At 36.8% G+C, this 19,345-nt stretch overlaps 1 protein-coding gene across 2 annotated transcripts; it reads right to left on the bottom strand.

Annotated features, from left to right (window-relative positions):
* Positions 1-856: 856 nt before the first annotated feature.
* On the bottom strand, positions 857-10,856 carry LOC107801002 (mannosyl-oligosaccharide 1,2-alpha-mannosidase MNS1). 2 transcript variants are annotated; one of them, XM_016624268.2, is made up of 15 exons: positions 10,708-10,856; positions 10,338-10,519; positions 9,198-9,245; positions 8,392-8,586; positions 6,619-6,731; positions 5,721-5,786; positions 5,422-5,593; positions 4,597-4,686; positions 4,276-4,400; positions 4,064-4,129; positions 2,826-2,934; positions 2,632-2,730; positions 2,122-2,205; positions 1,867-2,037; positions 857-1,385 (listed from the first exon to the last, which is right to left on the bottom strand). In XM_016624268.2, exons 2-15 carry the CDS (start codon positions 10,488-10,490, stop codon positions 1,137-1,139), a joined length of 1,740 nt encoding a protein of 579 aa, XP_016479754.1. In that variant the 5' UTR covers positions 10,491-10,519; positions 10,708-10,856; the 3' UTR covers positions 857-1,136. The 2 variants fall into 2 exon arrangements, with proteins under 2 accessions (XP_016479754.1, XP_075100085.1); XM_075243984.1 differs by lacking the exon at positions 10,708-10,856 and having other exon boundaries at positions 10,338-10,701.
* Positions 10,857-19,345: the final 8,489 nt, after the last annotated feature.

Genomic DNA, 19,345 nt, shown 5'->3' with positions numbered 1-19,345 from the left:
AACAGAGTAGTGTCCAAATGAAGAATTCATCAGCAGCAGCTAGTTTTTACACATCGCAAAAGCCACCATTGAGAAAGAATTATGGACCAGGGCCTAATTATGGTAATGTTATTTGGATTAGTCCAATTCTAAAAATGTCCCGTTTGGATTTGGGTCTCTGTTTTGCAATGGAAAAGATAATAAGAAGAGTAAGAAATGATTTTGTATGTTTCTATTACTAATTACTATAGCTCATTATTCTCATAATTAACTTAATGAAATACATCACGGTGTGTTCTAAACACAATTTTTAATGAGTTTTTGAACTTTTTTCCGTGTCATTCATTAGAAGGAAAGAATTGTGTTCGGGATATCAATGGAAGTTGGGTATTGTAGTGTCTGATGTGACCATTTTAAATTATAAGTTTAAGATTTAGTAATACCACTATTTATTGTTTCCTGCACCCCAAAGAAAATCATAAGCTAAAAGGATGGGTTAGTGTAATTTTGTGACCCAGGTAAGAAAACCTAGGGTCGAATCAAATGAGTCGAAATAAGACCCTTTTTTTTTTCTTCAGCCCAAGATTGCCACTTGGCCTAGTTAAAATTTAAAAACCGCCATATCATTAATAGTTTAGGCACTTTTCCGAAATTAAAACAGTAAAACTGAGTAAATTTGAATAAAAAGATATTTTCAGCCAAAATAGAACATCTTGGGCCAAACTATAATTTCAAAAAGGGTAAAAAAGAGGGTTGTACGAAGGTGGTCGTGTTTGAGAACAAAAACCATGACTTAATTGTTAGTATTTGCTTTAGCTTTGCTGCTACTTTTTTTTTTCCTTTAGAAAACCTTTGAAGTTCACCGACGTACATTTACTTTTTCGCATAGAATTTACCTACTATATTTATTATTTAAAAAACACAAAATAAAAAGGTATGATATACATATACTCGTCCAGCCCCAAAAAATATAGAGCTACCCGCAACCAAATGCCCTGTACTAGAATACAGTCGCTAGTATTAAGTTAGCGTAGAAAAAAGAAACTAAATAACTATGCTACAATCTGGTTAAGAAGTGCCAAGCTAAATTGCACTTGAATCCCAAATCCCAAATCGGCCTTCTGAATCAACAACTAAACTAATGATGACCTGTGAAGCTACTTATTACCAAATCGGCCTTCTCTCCTGGTCCGTGGCCGCCTATATGATTTTGTTTGTCCAACTGACCTTCCAGAACTGACTGCTGGATCATTCCGGCTAACAATTTTTATGGGGTGGGCCTCTGTGTTGAAGACCCACTCATCTAGTGGAATGATTGAAGAGGGTGAGAAAAGAAGGTAGAGATATTTAAGAGTCTCCGCAAGGAAAAAGCTTTGCATCATATTGTCTTGCACACCGGTATTAACCTGGGACAAACACCAACAACACGTTAACAATAGATGTCCAAAACATCTCGAGAATCAGGTTACACGTACGGGAGGATGTCAAAGAATACACTTGTTTTTCATCCGTTATATAAGGGCTCGTTTGGTTATCCCGGTATAAATTTTGTGATTAAACCCGGTATAAATTTTGTGATTAAAACTTATCCCGTGTTGGTTGGAGGTATTAGCTAAACCTGATATTCTTGTTATACCAAAATCTTGGTATAACTCACATCCTTTTCCCATATAGAAGGTGGGATAAGTTATCAAGGTTATAGTCCCGGTTCTAATCCCAGGATTATGGGATATATCCTGGTTTTGAACCAAACAGCCCCTAAGGGTAATGTCCTGGATCACTCCACCCATTGCCTTAAAGTTTTGGGTTGGATGCTCAGATTCTTTCACATGAATTAATCTTTAACAAAATCACCAACTAGAGTTAGGAGTCTGAGTTTGTACTTACATCTTTAAGTCCAACATATCCAGACTCTATTCTCGAGTTCTTTTCAAATGCTTGAAATATGTTCCAACCCCACTCTTGGTATGTCTTGTTTCCAGTTAAACGCCAGAGGTAAAACAGAGACTCAACCGTTTCTGGCCTTAGTATGTTCCACGATGTGCCCACGGTCATATCCTGAAAAACAATCACAAATACTTCATCAGCATAAGCAAACAACTATAACAAATATGTACCAATAAAATAATTGGTAAAATCAACCTGCCCATCATCATTAAAGAAATAGTTTTCTCCTGCCAATTTTGAAGGTGTTGACTGGTAGAAGTTATAGCAAGTCCAAGCAAGCTGCAAGAAGAGGTCAATATATCCAGTAAAATAGCAATACTCAAGCTTCCTGTCTAACGAGCAATAACAGAAGTAGTCAATATGAAATAGATTATGCCCACTGATCCTCTGTGCCTTCTTTCCCTTTTATCTGAAAGAGAAAGTTAGAAGGTCGAACGATAAAATCTGGACTGTAGCCAACATTCAAGACCTACATGTTATTTCATAGGTTATTTCATGGCATAGGTTGCTTCATGCTTCACCCTGTAACCCCACCAAATAAATAAAAGCAAACCAAGCAATCATCTGGAGTAGGCAGAACAATGTCCAATGTAACCTAAACAACCTCATGCTCAAAGTTGATGCAAAACTTCTCCATCAGAGACAGGTGGTCAAATAAGAACTTAAGTCAAACCATAGTTTAGTGCTCTACAAGTTCAAATTTACCTCTTCTGCGAGTGATAAGAACTTCTGAGACTCGTCAGGACCATAACCAGACGACCCTAAAGCTAACATTCCTGGAGCGAAGCATGCAAGTTCATCCATCTGTATAGAATTCAATAAAGGGTAGATTAAACAGGATATAAGAATAACACACATCACCACAACTCCCAGCTACCAATTTGATCCTTATACATCACCTTGTCATTTAAAGAACTTCCGATCTTCTCACCAATATAAGCAAAAGATGATGGGGTAGTCCTCCGCACCAAGCTTAAAAGGCCTTTCATTGATGTCTCCCACATTTTTCTGTTTGGGAAATTAAATTGAATAACTGTAGGTAATACATTTAAGATTGCAAGAATTTGCAAAAGAACATCATACACATTTAAAATCTCAGGAAAGAAATATGCATTGACATACTTTGACCTGGTCCACATTTCTGATCCTTTTGCTTCTAACTAAGCAATTATTACACAAAGATTTCAAACAATAACCAATTTCATCTTCCTGCACTTCAGAGCAGTAAAGTATAAGGAGCTCGCTTTGCATTTCTCAAAGGAAAGACACTGCCCATAAACCCCCAGTTCTTTGGTCTTGAAATTAGTTTCTGCAGAACTGAGCTTACAGCTGCTAATCAAGATAGTCCATAAGGACTTCCTGCACTAAATTTTGATCGTTCTGACTAATCTAGTTTGACTAGCAAAAATGTTAGAAAACAAAGTTTTTGAAACTTAGGATTGCTGTATCTGAATATTTAGAGACATGTTAAAGTGATGCTTGGAAGATGTAACAAGAGTGCAAGAATGCAACACACAAAGAGTACTATAGTTACATGTTAATCAAGATTTTAAGTTTTGCATTTTTAGGAAAAAATGATGGACTAGATAATAATGCTTTCATTAAAGCTCCCCATGCAGCTCAGGTTTGATATTATGTATTTATCAGAATGATATAAAAAATAGCAGTAAATTTCTTTTTTTTTAATGAAAAAAGTAGCAGTAAATTTAATCTCCATTACTTCGATATTTATATGTACATCGAATGACATAATAATAGCAACAGCTCTAATTATTCAGGTCTACTTTTATGTATTTAGATTACATCAACTCCTCAGCAAGTTGTCATTGTTTCTCCTTAAGGGTCCTTTTTCCTTTCATGTTCTGTCTAAATTCATGTGTTTCCTCTGCTTGGGTTTCTTGGTAATGCTCTACACATGTAAACATTTAACAATATTTCTTTGTGTTAGGCCGTGATGCATGACAAAGACTTGAATTCAGGTCCGACAAAGTATTCTAGCATTAGTTTATACACTTTACAGTAACGGATCCATCAGAACTGCAATCCATCATGTCAAATACAGGAAACCACTTGAAGTTTTTAATAGGAAAAATGAAAAGTAAAAACAATAAAGAAAATTTCAACTTAAGCTTCTTACCTGTAGTGTCCCACAGCAGCTGTTTTGTTTCCTTGTATCCAGACCTTGAGTAAATATTCATAAAAGCTGAAACGACATAGTTTTACTATCTAAATGTACAAAAGAAACAAAGGAAAACTAAATGCCAGTGAACAGACGGATATGGTGATACCAGTCTTCTTCAGGTTCACATTATCAGATCTGTCATATGGAGAAAGATAAATGAACGCTACCTGTCCCCCATGGCCCCAAATGTTATAGTGGAGTATGACGTTGTCCCTCTCTCGGGATTAATGTGTATTGGAAGCAAACCATCAACTGGAAAAGTTCTATTAAGTTCTACGATAACATTCTCCACCTGAAATAGGAACATATGCCATTCGGTCACTAGCAGAACATCGTTTCAAGTATGCCATTCGGTCACTAGCAGAACATCATTTCAAGTATGTGTAGCTTAATCAATTGTCTACCATGCCAATTTTGGAATTGTAGTTTTATTAACTAGTAGCTATCAAAAGAAGTTATATTTTTAGAGAAATTCTATTGGCACATACCTTCTGTTGATACTTTGAGTCTCCTGTCCTTTGCGAAAGAGCAATAAATTCAAGCTGCTCAGAGGCAGAATCTGCCAGGATACTATTACCCTGAGAGCAGGGAGCACAATAATTTCACCAAATGTACACTAGAACTACAGCGATGTAATTACATATATGTGTTCAATGTGTTCGTGCATAGAAAATTTAAGCATTATATATCACATGCCATGAGACAGAAATATTCAGATTTCAAAAGATAGTCATCCGTGTGCAAAAAAGGATTCTGTCCAAGTGTTTAAGAGGAAAAGAACAAGTAAAAAACCATATATCGCCAGTGGCTGCACAGCAGCCTCACGGCCCTGCAGCTCCCTAATATGCCCAAAAGAAAAGAAATAAAAAGCAAAGAAGAGAGTTGGATTCCCACAGGAGAAAATTTCAGAAAAAGGACATCATCACAAGATGGCTGGCTGCACAAACAAGTTGAGAGTATGTGGGACAGTTTCCTAGAGAACTGCAATTGCTAAGTTGCAACAGACATGTTTCTCCCAGCAAGCTGGAGTCAGTTGGGAGAACGCCTGGAGGAGATGCGAGAAAGAGAGAAAACAAGGATTGGATCATAAGATCCTTTAAGTATATTATAAGAAAATTAGAGCATTTAATAACGTACGATTCTTCATTCATGCAGTTCCCCTTTTAGATGCTCCTCTCCTAATGATGCAAGATAAAGCGTCAAATGACTCGTCAAATAAAATTTAGAATAATGCCTTATATCCTTTTCAGCATGAGATACATGAGTAATACTACAGCGGAAATCAACTTGAATTTGGTAGAGTTCAAAATTACCCCTGTCCACCCAGGATTATGCGGATTTCCATGTGACAAGTTGATAATGTTGTAAGGGATGCCAGATGGTGTATTCCATGCAGGCAACAGTCTGTCAGCAATATCTTTAGCCTTATCAAGGAAAAGCTTATCACCAGAGAGATCATACGCACTAAGAAGTCCACCAACAACTCTGTTGTTGAATTACATAAAGAATCATTGAAACCAAAAAACATAGAAACAAATCGTCAAAGCTGATAAAAGGTATCAGGAATCCAAGTAAACTCATTACAAAAGCATATTAAACCTTATAAAGAAACCTTATGGTTGTCTCAAAAACACTGGCATCATAATTCTTGTTGAAATCCAATGAGCTTGCAACCCACCTGCCATCAATAACTTGTTAGCCACAAGCAATGAACTCCTAACTGAAGCACGAAAATATATAAAGTTACAAATGTCTATCACTTGGCAATATTGTTTCACAGAGAATAGAAAGTACACCTAATACATAACCCTAAAACCCAGAAGTAAAAGGGATATAATGAAATTGACACTTCAATTACTTTGGAAAGTCAAGATGTCACAGAGAATAGAAAGTACACCTAATACATAACCCTAAAACCCAGAAGTAAAAGGGATATAATGAAATTGACACTTCAATTATTTTGGAAAGTCAAGATGCCAGACATCAAATCCACAATCCAAGGAAACACAGAACTCTAAGCAGTCTCTCACTGGGTGAGGACTTTGGGGACTCTGGCTGTTGAGAAGGAGGCAGTTAGGAGAACTGCATACTTTAATCAGAGAGATGACAACAAGTATAAAATGTTTTACCAACTCAAGATGCATTTTAACATTATCGCATACACCAATTACTTGATTCTGGTGATTCCCGGTCATATTTAAATAATTTTTAACAATTCATTTTCTTCTTTACAACAAAACTAGGACCATAAGTAATATTGCCAAAGACAACCATGGGTATTATTATGTGCAGAGGAGAGATGATCACCGTCAAATAAGATAAAGTAGAAGATAATGTATCCACATATACAAAGCTGGTTTTCACATAAATAAAGCTCCCAATCTAGAAAGAAAGAGAAAAGGTACAATCAAGAGCAATCACAAAATTTTAAGTTATAATACAACTAATTCCTGAATTAGAATAAGAAAGATAATTCGGGGCTTTTAGGGGCAAAAAAATAATGAACTCACTCTCTAGCTCTCTGAAACTGCTCATCCAGGCCCATGATATATAGTGTGTCAAGAGAATCTATTAATGTGGCCCCAAGACCACCAAAACTGTCAACACCCTTCTTTGTTTGTGGCTGGCATTACAAAGGTTTATCACAACAATCAAATCACTGCAGGCACATGTCCAATAGAGGATATAGTATAAAGTTCCACAAGCACATAGCAGAAACAGTTCGAAAAGTATCACAAATTTTCATTTCCTTTCTGATTGTCATAAAATTATAGTCATCACAAAAAAGGTCATTGAGAACTAATACCAATTCCATATAGATTCTATCTAGGAATATTTTGCTAAAACGTATAAGCTTCTGGGTAAATTTGTTCTTAAATCACGTGTTCAGTCAAAGAAAGAAAAAGAAATAGGGAAGTGGAGAGTCGAATAAATCGTATATGAAGCTAGTAATTCCATCAAGAATAAGATTTGTTCAACATAAAGCTATTATACTCGGAAGCAAAGCCTAAATACCATAATCATAAACAAACTTCCACAAGTTTTTACCTCACAGACAGACTTTTTAAGAAGAACAAGAAATATCACGTGCAACAAAATACTTATTACAGTGCTTATTTACTTTCTCCGTAAATGATTGTTTAATCTTGTAGAAGATGTAGATTAGGTAGTTGACATCTTGAGATCTTTGTAACTAGCACATGACTATCTTTTTGTTTCTTTTTTCTTTTGGGGTCCTGTAACTTTGTTTGTGCTAAGGACTATTTTTTGTTAATAAAATACCTGTTACCTTGCTCAAATAAAAACTTTCCACAGAGAAGTTATTGAAAATGCAGAAGATTGAAGTTTTCACTTTTGATTGCACTAATGCTCCTCTCTCAAAGCTTTAACATAGAAAGAGCTTAAAAGATGATAGCATTATCTTCATTACCAGGATACTCAAAATTCTTGATAAACTTCTTGAGAATCTAATTGTATGAATAATCTTCCCAAATCTCGGCAACTCCTAGTGTTCTAAACCGTACTTCGACATGAAAGGATTCTTGGGATGAAAAATAATAATATATAACTTCTTCATGTTTACTTAAAGAGTGGAAATAAGGGTAAATGAGATACTACAAAGTAAAAAGCTATGATTTTTCCATTAGATCAATAGCAAAAGGACAGAATTAAAATTAAAAGGTAAAAGAAAAGGCAAAGGTTTCTAGCTAGAAGTTAGTCACTTTGGAATGGCCATAATTTCACCAATAGTGTCAAGTGAGAGTACTTGAAACAAAAATATAAAGTGGGAGTATTAATTAATTGAGACTTCACCCTTTCACATATTTAAATTTTGAGGTAAATCCTTTTTATCTTAGAAACCCTTGAGTACAAGATATTATTTTGTACAAAGGAAAGAACTAACTACATAAGATCAATACCTATGTAGGTATACCTTTATTCTTCAACTTGTAGCCAAATAAACCTAAAACATACACCAACAAGGATGAAATTACATTTCAGAATGTAAATAATTGTACGACTGGGATGAAGCTCTTGATCCAACATCTTCCCGACAAATATTAGGGATGACGAAAATATGAAGACTTGCATTTAAATGATCAGCTTAAAGATAAGGCATACAAATTGTTCACAATCACTCCAAGTAGAGAAAGAAATTATAAGAAATCAATCAACAGGGTAAAGCATTTAATGGCCAACTGAAATGCCTCCACCAAAGATCTGACTGCTAAGTGACTAAACATAATGGCACAAAGGAGACTTATTAGTAGCAACAACCAGACCTGAAGTTCATCGTGGCCCCAGGCATATTTTTCATATGAACTCCAGGCGTGAAGCATAGCATCTTTCACTTTTTCTCTTCGCTGAGCATCAATGGGGTCTTCAGCGAAATCCTTTTTCTTCAGCACATCACCACCAGTGCGACTAAAATTCACCTTTTCACCCGATACACCTCGACCATTCTTCAACTCTTCCAGCTACAGTGCAAACAAGACCATAAATGGAAACAAAGCCAACAATTAAATCATGATGAAGAAAACAGAACGAAATATTTAAAACCCCAAGAATTTTGAAAGCGATCAGAATAAACAATAGAAAACTAGATGGACTTTGCCCAAACAAGTGATGTTCGTTATATGTTCTTTTACAAAAAAGACCTAGCAAGCCCTAACAATAACATCAATTGCAGCAGCCTAAACCTGCCAGAACACAGATGGGGCCCATCTATTCCTTCCACCTCCCCCCACCCCCACATCCACCACCACTGTTGCCAAACCTATATCCCGCACCACCACTATCTTCATCATTGCTGTCCTCAAATACCTCTCCCCCATAGGCATAAGTATTTTTACTACAACATAAAAGATGGTTGAACCGAATTGCAAGAATTGTAACTTTATCAGCTTTTCAATTCTAAACAGTGAAACAATCTTTTTCATTCAGTTGGAAGGAGGAGAAAGGGCTACTTACCAGCAAAATTATAAGAAGCTCTAGTATAAAGATTTTCCCCACAAGCCAAGATTTACAGAAGAGGTGAAAATTAAACATACCAGTTCAGATTTTGAAAAGAAAAGCAGAAACTGCTTACCAGATTTTGCAACCGTATCACTTCTTCATGCAACTTAGAGATCTCTTCCTGCAAAATCACAAGTTCAGTGACAAATTGCAAGACAAACTGAATTCAAAATTTCAAAAATGTCGAAATAACAAATGCATCTAAGAAACAACTAGCTTGCTTATGAAGTATATATATAAATAAACTTCTACATCACAAGAAGATCCCATGAAACAGAAGAAAAATATTCTATATAAACTGAAGGGCAATAAGCATCAAACATCACTAGAACTTTGGTACTACTAGCTAGAAAACCAAATATCCCAGGGTGCTTGCAACCAATAAATAGAAAGCACTAGGGTATTAGGATTGGACAAGGGCCGTACTAGGTTTTGTGACCCCTAGAAAGTCTTCTTGTTGCATCTCTATTTTCAACGTGGGTCTAGTATAGTAGAATTCCAAGTTCTGGCCGTAAAGACCTGGGCACGAATCCCAGTAGCCACACTTCTTCAGAAGTTCTGAATTAGTTTGGGACTAAGGCGTAGTTGTTTTTGTTGCTCCTTGGTAAACAATTTATCCTTATCAAGGGTGCTATTACCACCGTAAACCAACTTAAGTTTCAATTATCAATAAGAACCTCAAAAATATTGTCCTGCAGCAACTAGAAGATCTCTGAAATGAATGCCTCTATAAATCAGTCTACATAATCAAAAATCAAATCTCACTGAGAACTCCTTAATCCCCATGCACAGTGTTGCTGTTGATAGTTAACTCTTTGATAGGAGAAGACACTTGCTAAATATATTTTGTAAGGTCTACTTCAACTCATTCTATACACGACCTACGACACCAACACAGATGATAAATCCAGTAAGAAAATGAACTACCTTGAATCTTCCAAAATATAGTCTATCAATTTAATGAAGACTCTACTAATACAGATACAACATACAAGCCTGGTACGTCAAATGGGGCTCTCAATTCTACAATTGGAACACATAGATTCTCCAGGAAAACATAGACAGTGTTATTGTTGTACAAAAGCAACAAACTTCCTCATAATTAAAACGCAAACTATAAATGGCAGAATCAATTAGTCAAATTACGGGAGTTAAGAGTGATAATTTCAAATAAAAGGGAGTTGATAATGGAGTAGGAAAAAACAAAAAGTACCTGGTGGTCTCGGACTAACGTTTGTCGATCCCAAAAGAAGAATGTACCGAATACGAAAACAATGAAAAGCAATGCGAGACGCTTGGGGCGTTTCAAATAGTAAGATGGATTGATGTACCTCCACCTATTGGTGGACGATCTACTCTTCCCCATTTACTTCTCTTTATGTCTATACTATACAGCTGCGATAAAGAAAGGAGAGGGGCGAAGAAGAACCTTTTGTTAACTTCTATATCGTTTTTGTTTATCAGCGAAATCAAGTGAAAGATCAATCGAGGTCAGGACTGGTACGTTAGACAAAGGGGAAAGGATTTAAAGGATAGTGAAAATTAAATAAGTATAATTATTTAAAACAAGAAACAGTTCAGACCAATAGCCGTTAGGGCGTAGGTTGGAGCTGCAGTGTACTTCGGTTGGAACGAGAACACCCTGCTAAAATAGTTGGTGCTTAATTTTTCTTTTTTTTCTTTAGTTGGTGCTAATTGATGTAGAGCAAGACATACCGTCGTGCTATCTAAAGAATACCAAGCCAACGAGTTAGGTTGGAATGAGTAGCCGAGGTCCATCTAGAATATTAAGGTGCGAGTTCACGCGAATTTAATAATTTTTGCTTAGAATCAGTATTTATATTAATAGATCTATCAAATATATAAGAATATTTAGTTTGGATGGTTGGTCTGGGTATTATTACATATTAAATCAAAATTATTGTAGGAATACATAAATTTTAAATCCTAAATCCGTTTTTGCTAGTAGGCACTTTTAGGCTAATATTTTTTTTGTTGGTAAAATTAAGATTCTATTTAACCAAAAAAGTTCAATACAAAAGAGGAACTGCTGACCAATTCCTTTACTATGCTTGACAACTAATTACTCTATTATAACCTATATAAGGTTTTGATGACAACTATAACTTATACACATCCTAATGCCTATATAATCTGCAACATAGACAAAATGGACATTACATTTGACAGATGATATAAGCTAAACGTGTCTATGGAATCCAGTTCAATGCCTCCAAATGCTTCTGTCAGCTGAGATATGAGTTGCCTCTGATGTGTATATGGATTGCAATTTCTCTACACATTATATTCGGGGACGAGCTGCCACTCTGAAATTTGATCTTGTTTCTATCTCACCATATAAGATATACCATCATCCCAAAGACAACTGAGACAATTGTCCCAAATCCTTTCTTTTTCCTAGCACAGGTTGTCGCCCATTGCACCTCTTCCTGCCATGTATTTATCTGCCTAGGACAACCAAGCCAATTCAGTAGCCTTTGTTAGATATTCTTAGTGTAGCCACAACCAAAGAATAAATGTTCAAAGTGTTCATCAGCCAGACCACAGAATACACAAGCTTGAGGAACTTGAATACTAATTTTCTGTAGCCTCTCAACAGTAGGTAGCCTACTATGTACAGCTAGCCATAAGTTGAATTTGTGTCTAGGATATATATGTGGCTGTAAGATTAGGCTCTTCCAGTGTACCTTTTGGATTTGAGGGAGCTGCATCTGATATAACTTCTTGAATCTTCCATCAGTGCTTTGCAATTGCATCAGTCTTGAAGTCAGGTCACCTTCCATGGTAGGCAGATCAAGGATAAGCTTCCTGAGCTCAAAAATTTTCCTTACTACCCAGGCTGCATTCTTGGGTATGGACATAATATCTACATTCTGGTTCTTGATGTAGTAAGCATGGATCCACCTGATCCAAAGGCAGTCCTTCTTCTTTGTGATAACCCATAAGTGTTTTGCCACCGCTGCTTTATTCCAGTTGTATAGGTTTATAACATTCAATCCTCCAGTTGCTTGTGGCAAGCATATCTTCTCCCAAGACACCAATGCTTTCCTAGAGATATCTGCTTTTCTTGTCCATAGGAATGTCCTGCATGTGGCTTCAATCATTTTCAACACCTTCTTTGGCAATAGAAATATTTGTGTCCAGTATGATTGTACACCAAAGATCACTGATTTTATAAGCTGCAATCTTCCTGAGTAGGATAGCAGCTTTGATATCCAACAACTGATCCTGGCAGTTATCTTTTCTACCAGTGGCCAGCATTGGTTAATTGGCAACTTTCTTGATGCTAGTGGCACACCAAGATATTTGAATGGCAATGTGCCCTCATTATATCCCAGCTCTTGCAAGATGTTCTCTTTCAGATTTGCAGAAATGCCAGCAAGGTAAATGGAGCTTTTGTCTGCATTTGCCTGTAGTCCCGAGGCCTTTGAGAACTTCATAAAATCCTGTTGAAGCAGCCTAATAGAAGGGAGGTTTGCCCTACAAAACATCAACAAATCATCAGCAAAACAAACATGGATCACTCCCAACTTTTTGCTTCTAGGATGGAAGTGAAACTCCTTGTTCAAAGCCAACTGATCACATGACCATGATAGTAAGATGTATGAAGTGTATTAAAAGTGAGTAGTATTAGATAATTTCTAATTATGTGGATAATCGGATAATTATTGATTTTAGTGGGAGATTAAAAATTAATTAAAAGTTTGTGGTTAATTATTTAAGTATAATTTTGGATAATCATTAGGGGACAACACTTCCACGTGGGATTCTAGAATTGTGGCAGCAAATTGCCATCTAATTAGGTGCTTAAGGAGGTGGTGACAAAAATTTAAAGACACGGGCACCTTATCTCATTCTTGTTGAAGAATTATATTCAAAGACCTCTCTTTAATTCACAAAAATGGAATGGAAAATGTGATTTGCCTCAGCAAGAAAAGCCATCCAAAATTGAGATCAAATTCACCAAAATGGAGGTGTTCTACATCTACAAATGTAACGGATCTCCAACCAAGAAATCTTCATACAAAATTATACTACGTAATGTTATAGCAACGGGATTTTTGCGATTCTAAGGGAGTACGGTGCAATCTTTCTCAAGAATATCATATAAATTTTCTCTAATTTGATCCGCCGTTACGTGTTCGTCGCAAAAGACGTGTGTTAGAGGAATTGTCAAGAGAATCGGTCCAGGTATGTTAAGGCTATCCCTTCTTTCTTTTGGCATGATCTATACGACACAAATGAAATGAGCAAATGCACAATTTCCATAAATGACTATATTCATAGAAATACTAGAGATGCTTATATTCTTGATTCCCCATGTTTCATATTATTCTATCATCTATTCATGGGTCTTAGAAAATACGTAAGTTGATAAAATTTATTTCATGATATTACTCAACGGCATAATGGTCTTATGACATTCCAAGAGATTTTATTGACATACTTCTCATGCATTACATTCATTTATACATGTACATTGACCCATGATCAGATGACGTTATATATATATATATATATATATATATATATATATATATATATATATATGTGTGTGTGTGTGTGTGTGTGTGTGTGTGTGTGTGTGTGTGTGTGTGTGATGGAATATGGGAAAAAGGTTACGGCATTATATACGCACCACCACCTGATCAGCCGATATACGTTGATGATCTGCCCACAGTAGCCGAAATGATATGATGGGATACCCTCATAAGCTTGATGATGTTATGAACGCATATATCTATGCATGGTATGCCATTTATACGCATATGCATGACATTATAAAAATGAAATGATTCACAGAGCTATGCAGACGTACATATCAAGTCTTTTACTTCATGTTTCTCTCATGTTTATTATTTACTGATTTTCATTCCTTACATATTCGGTACATTATTTTTACTGATGTCCCCTTTTCCTGGAGACGCTGCATTTCATGCCCGCAGGTCTCGATAGACAGGTCGAGAGTCCTCCAAGTAGGCGATCAGCTCAGCGGAAGATGTTGGTGCACTCCATTTGCTCCGGAGTTGCTTTTTTGGTCAGTATGATTTAGATGCGTATTGTTTGGTATGGCGGGGCTCTGTCCCGACCTTTATGACAATTGTGTATTCTTAGAGGCTTGTAGACAGATGTCATGTATATGAAAGATTGTATGGCCTTGTCGGCCTATGTTCAGTGTACGAGTGATCGTTTTGGTCTTATAGGCCAGTATGTCATATGTATAAGTTTATTCCCTCATGTTTTACTCCGGTTCATTTACCTATGATAAAATGATACGAAAGATGTTGGTACTCGGTTGAGTAAGGGCACATGGTGCCCGTCATGGCCCATCGGTTTGGGTCGTAACAAAAGTGGTATCAGAGCCAGGTTCTGTCCTAGAGAGTCTACAAGCCGTGTCTAGTAGAGTCTTATTTATGGGTGTGTTGTGCTCCACACTTATAAGCATGAGACTACAGGGCATTTAGGACTGCCACTCTTTCTTCTTACTCTAGATCATGTGGTAGAGCTCAGTTTTAAGAACTCAATTTCCTAAACTCTATCTTTTTCATAATACGATGATGCCTACATCCAGAAAGACAGTTGGTAAGAGATTGAATGTGTCTATGGAAGAGTTGAGTCAGAGGAACTCGATTTATGATGCTTATGATGAGTAAATGTAAGGTCTTCAGCAAAACATGTGAGTACTAAGGCGTGTAAGATTCTTGATAAGGAGCCTTAAGACAAGAATATCTATCCATCCATATGGTGAAAAGCAATGAGAGATTCAGAAGATAGATACAAGTTTCAACAAGTAAAAGAAACAAGGTGAAGAAGGGTACGAGGCGCCCAGTTAATGAAGAATATCAGTATTTACAATTCAGGCAGAGGAATATAAGCCTTTTGAGTTACCTTCAATAATAACAGAGGTATGTACAATTGGACACACCCATCTCAATTATGCCTTATAGGGGCTAACAAAAGTAGTATAAGAGAAGGACGGATATCAGGATCCGGCTGGGGTAAGAGTAACCCAAAATGGTGAATGGATTGTTTGTGTTAGTTGACATTTCCGAAGGATATTACAAATGTGCTAATAGATCTCCTTGTGAGACACCCGGATGTTGCACTCTAGAATAGTACAGCTAGATATAAGTACTACAAAGATAGGTACTAGAAGCCTTAAAGAGATAAATATTACCTTAATATGGCTTCCGTCCCTAGTAGAGTGAGAACGTTAAACAACCCGAAGAGCCACTGAATGGAGCAAAGGGGAGCTAAAAGCAAAAGAATGTCTTGTTCGAGTTTTCAAAATAAAGTGATAGACATACATGTTAGCGGGAAATAAGAAGAGAGTTAATAAAGCATTATGAATAAGCTGTGATACATGGATGACAATGGTAGATAAAAAAGATGACAGTATTACAGAGTCTATAGTCAAGTGAAGGAAAGGATGAGAGGTGACAGACCTTGAGACAACAAAAGAGTATAGGCCATAAAGTCATATCCTCATTTCGAGAAATAAGTTCGTGACTCCAACGCGACTACCAAAAGGAAAAGTTAGACCCCAGAGTAATAAGAAATCAACCTGGACTGATGAACAAGATAAGCTAAACATGAATTAGGGACTGTGTGATTTGATAATAGTCGGCATTATGAGAATTTCATATTTGCGTCCCGACGATGATAGAATGGACGACAAAAGAATACCCTTTAAAGGTCATTCAGGAAGACGCTTCCCTAAAGCAGGCAAGGTGAGCAAAGTTAAGCTTAAGGGACTGTATGTGCCAATTACACTAAGTGTCACCCTCACGAGTAAGAAATTTCGTTATCCTTGGCACAGAAGGATTACCGCGAGGCGAGTAAGGATCATCGATGATGTGGAAAGACGCCAAAGATGAAGAGGTAAAAACATCTATACGTAGATCATCGTAGCACTAAATCTTAGTACTCCCCTAAAGGAGGGAATATTGAGTGATGGGGTATTAAGTCAGAATTAAGTGGTTCGAGTAACTATGGAATGGTAAAGGAAGAATGCGATAAAAATAAGAAAGGGATGAGATTGCACTTATTTAAATCCTACAGATATGCTACGATTCCAGAACATTATGCAGACACGACGTCAAGGAGGGGAAGTAAGGGTTCCTGCCCGAGATGTTATTGATAGATAAGGAGCCAGTGCGATACATAAGTTAAGATAAAGGGAATAACTCAAGAGGGATTACGCAGAATACAGATATGAGAATGGACCAACGAGCAATTAGTAATTAATTCAGGAAGAGTCTAGTTATGGCTAGACAAGAGGATACAGACAAATCAACAGATCGTTCAAGATAAACATAGTGAACCCCAACATAGCACATCCAGTATCGCAGATAATGATATCGTGATCCTTGAGAAATATTCAGATAAGAGTTGAGGTAGTTAAAGGTACCGTATGAGTATTAAGGAAATAAAAGAGAGTACCACTGGGAAGACAATCAAAATATCAGCTCAGACGCAACCCTACAAGCACAAGGGCGTGGAAGTAAATAACTATGGATAATTATAGGCTAGGAAGGACATCAAAAATTCTATCGGGTCTATGACGTAATAAGCTCGCAGCTTTACAAAAGTCAGAGGGTCTTCCCTAAGTACTACAACGAAAGACTCACCGAGGAAATAAGGAAGAAGGCTTCAACCTAAGCCCAGTGACCTAAAGAGGAAATGGTCGTGTAACAACAGTCTTACTACAAAATTGTATGTACTCCATAAGAAAGTGGCCCCTATCGTGGCTATGAACGGGAAGAAGAAAAAAAAATCAAAAGGGTGATATTCAAGATCATATGGGCTGTACGTAATTCCAATATGTATAGGCACTAAGACAAGCCAAGTACTCATGCAATAAGCAGTAGAACGACCAGGAAAAGTAATTGCTTACATTTAAAGAAAGCTGAGATGGAACAGAAGGAATTATTCGATAAATAATCCAGAGTTAGCTACATTATGAACACACTTAAGAGTTCGGAGTATTATCCATGCAACATATATGTTGACAATTATACGGTCGTAGAAGACTCTGGTATAAGTTAAAAGAAAGAATTGAGTCCAGGTCATAGACAAGGGATTGAATTGTTAGATGATGGTATCAGCGTCTATGGAAGGCTAAAGTAATAACTAATATCATGAGCTGTAGATCGAAAGATAGCTTAAGCCTACATAAAGGCTGATCAGAAGGAAGAGGAAACTAAATAGTTACATCATCGAAGTAAATCAGGAGTCTGATTATTGGGCCCAGAAAATTATAGACATCATGATTGAGAACATTGCAGAATAAGTTTTAACATCAGAGGTACAAGAGAGATAATATAACAACCATATTCTATAACGGCCCTACGTTAGAGCCAGTTAGTAAAGAACCAGTCTCATAAGAAGTCAGTATGAAGCTCCCACCGGATTGTGTATGTACTAAAGGTGCAAGTGTTATAATAGAGCTTCAAGTTGTGGATGTGAATTATACCTATGTGGAAGGGAGGTCATGAAAGAGATAGAAGATATGATGCGAGATTTTAAGGTAAGTAAGGTAAAGGTGAACAACGTACAAGATACTCAAATGCAGAAGGTTGTGAACAGTTCATACTTCGGATAGAAGGCTAGAAGCGCGGGGATTCAGTATCCAGGAATGATAGCAACATCGTCGGTGGCATGTCTTCAAGCCTATGGTTTCTAGGTATCGAGAAGCCTGATTAAGAAAGTAAAGAAGAGTTAGAGACGATGTGATGTCTCACTTGATGTTCCAGAATGACATAAGGAAATTTATGGTGCAAGCAAGTAGAAGGAAGGTGACGAATAATATAAATAGATATGTAGGTCACAAGCTAAAGTATGATAATGCGACAAGGTTTTAGGAAGGCAGGAGTAAGAATAAGAAAGGGCGAGTGAGAAGGTGACGAGAATGGATAAGTCCTCAGGATTAAGCCCATGAAAACAAGAAGAGTTGATGGTTTCTCTAAGTTATACAAAGCTCAGTATAGCCTGAATGAACTCAAAAGAGGCTAAGGCTAATAGCATTTAGCAGAGGTGGAATGATGCCCTAGTAATAGAATGAGGGTGTAATTATGATAGATAAAGGATAACGTTTGGGTAATGATTTCATAAATTGTACAGGATTAAAATACGCGTAAGGTAAATCACATTGTGATGCTATGAAATACGATTATGGAATTATAGTATTATATCGCCCCCAGGTGGATCAGAAAAATCACTTCAAATGTTCCACGATGTAATGTGAGCCCTAGTGATTACGTAAGAGGTTTCAAGTTATCAGTGGTAGATTGTAGATCAATATTGAGGTGAATCAATAACAGATGGATAACCGGGTCTATGAAATAAGATATAACAATAGTCGTAAGTTCGACAAAGTATCGAGTGAAGAACTTCAGTATACCTATAAATGCCAAGAGGGACATCTTGTCAAGTTCTGTATATGTTCCCAAAGTGAGGCCTAGAGATTGGCTAAAAGCTGGGAAAAAAGGAGAGAAGAGTTGCATAGGCGCACTTACAAGGTCAAGAGTCGTGCAGACTGCATGATAGAAGGTAGCAACAGTTATGAGATTGGAAGGATTCCGACCACAAGTCGTGGTGTGAGAAAGAGGCCTAAAGGGGGGAATGCCCTGACCTTTGAATTTATTCAAAGAACAGTTGCCTAAATGGCAAGAAGAGTATTAAAGTATTCGCTAGAGCTATGAGTTATGAGAATGATAAGTGCATCAGTCAACATCCGAGGACGAATATTCCAAAGGGGGGAATGATGTTACACCTCATGTTTTCGTACGTGAAAGTACGCCATAAGTAAATTGATGAAAGCTCGGAAATGAGATGTTACATCCCGCATTTTCGTACGTTAAAGTATCATCGTAAGTTAATCGACACAACTTCGAGAATGAGATTATTTTGGGATTACAAGTATTATGCTATTTCAAACAAGTAATAAGTAAATGCGTGAAGATGAGGGGGTAAGTGAATCGAAGGAAATGAGTTTCGTCGAAGTTTGACATTTTGGGATAAATACGGTCCGAGCTATAATACCTGGTATTTATGGATTAGTGCCATACAAGGTACCACATGACCATGATAGTAAGATACATGAAGTGTATTAACAGTGAGTAGTATTTTAAGTAATTTTAGATAATTCTTAATTATGTGGATAATCGAATAATTATTAATTTTAGTGGGAGATTAACA

The sequence above is a fragment of the Nicotiana tabacum genome, chromosome 22, assembly GCF_000715075.1.
Source record: "Nicotiana tabacum cultivar K326 chromosome 22, ASM71507v2, whole genome shotgun sequence".
NCBI classification, from domain to species: Eukaryota; Viridiplantae; Streptophyta; class Magnoliopsida; order Solanales; family Solanaceae; genus Nicotiana; species Nicotiana tabacum.
The sequence above is the reverse complement of the archived record's forward strand: the minus strand, read 5'-3'. Positions and strand labels throughout refer to the sequence as shown.